Here is a 1370-nt window from a genome sequence, read left to right as displayed (position 1 = left end):
TTTTTTATCATTCAAAAATAATGTTTATTAAAAAGTTAAATTATTTGCAAATATTTAATATTGTATGCATTTGAGCGTTGCAATGCAATATCATGATACAAGTAAACATAACAAAAGAAAGGATTAATGTGTCTACGTACGTATGTAATTTCTTTGATTTGTCTTATTTTTTTTACCTTTTAATTTACCTTTTAGTTTTTACCTTTTTTACCTTTTCCTATTATTTTTTCATCTTCTTTCTCTTTTTTCTTCTTTTTTAAATTCTGTTGCTTTCATTTTCTTTTTTAGGCCTATGGTAGAGAACTAAACGTAAGCGCTTACGCTTACGTTTGTATATATATATATATATATATTCCTTTCTTAAATTTTTCCATTGAATAATTTTTACGCAATTGTTTTATTTGTTCGAAAAATTTTTAACTTTTCTGAGAGGTGCACCAGTTTTTTTTCCAGCACGATTATTGTATCTCGTGCGAGAGTATATTTTTACAAGAATCATATATCTTAATGTTTGCACTCGATGATTATAACACACATCATTAATATCAAACCATGTAGCATGCATTTTATTTGTTTCTTCTATACACTCCGCAACAATTTTATCCAGAATTTGTGTAGATGCCCAATAATGCTGCCATGTTTTATTAAATACTAATAACTGTATTCTCATTATGTTTATAAAATAATTTGTTGGGCGTACTAATTTTGTAATTGTCGGAGCGTCTTCATCATCATTCGGATATTCTCTAAATTGTATGTATTTCTCATTTGCTGTTAACTTGTCCATTGGCGTTTTCATCATAACATCGCGGCATTTTTCACAATTATTTTTTTGAAAACTTCGACGTGCCACAAATCCAGCGAAGAATGCTATTGCATTGTCATCGTAACTGCTATGTTGTTCATCATTTTCGATATTTTTGTAATCAAAATATTCTTCGACTATATTTGCATCCTCTGCAAGTAAATTATCGTTTTCATCAACATCATATTCTAGAGTTGTACTGCTGATTTCCATAACATTTTCTATAGCCTTAGTAAGTTTACTCGGTTCATTAATCAGAGTCTCTGTTTCTGGGCATTGTACATTGCCTTTGTCACTCGTTTGAATATATCCCGTGGAAAGTATGTGCCTGATGGAAAGTCGTATCATTCTTGCAGTCGGATTAGGATTAAATCCTCCGTGTTGTCGAAGTTTGGAAAATAAATGTTCCACGGAGTCTTGATTGCATAATCCTGTTGCTAATTCAAATTCTTCATTTTTACTTAAGAGTGCTTTATAAGTTGCAAGAATAGCTTTTATAGTTATAACAAAACCGTTGAAACAAGGTACTTTAGTTATTTTTTCTGGTGATTTTGACCATTTTAAA

General features: G+C 30.0%; 1 protein-coding gene across 1 annotated transcript; it reads right to left on the bottom strand.

Annotated features, from left to right (window-relative positions):
• Positions 1-397: 397 nt before the first annotated feature.
• Positions 398-1153, bottom strand: LOC146719943 (uncharacterized). The gene has a single exon (XM_085489367.1). It carries the CDS (start codon positions 1151-1153, stop codon positions 398-400), a length of 756 nt encoding a protein of 251 aa, XP_085345493.1.
• Positions 1154-1370: the final 217 nt, after the last annotated feature.

This window comes from Nylanderia fulva, unplaced genomic scaffold, assembly GCF_048542155.1.
Source record: "Nylanderia fulva isolate GAGA-0341 unplaced genomic scaffold, ASM4854215v1 Scaffold81, whole genome shotgun sequence".
In the NCBI taxonomy this organism is placed as follows: Eukaryota; Metazoa; Arthropoda; class Insecta; order Hymenoptera; family Formicidae; genus Nylanderia; species Nylanderia fulva.
Note: the sequence above shows the minus strand (reverse complement) of the source record. Positions and strands in the feature narration are given on the sequence as shown.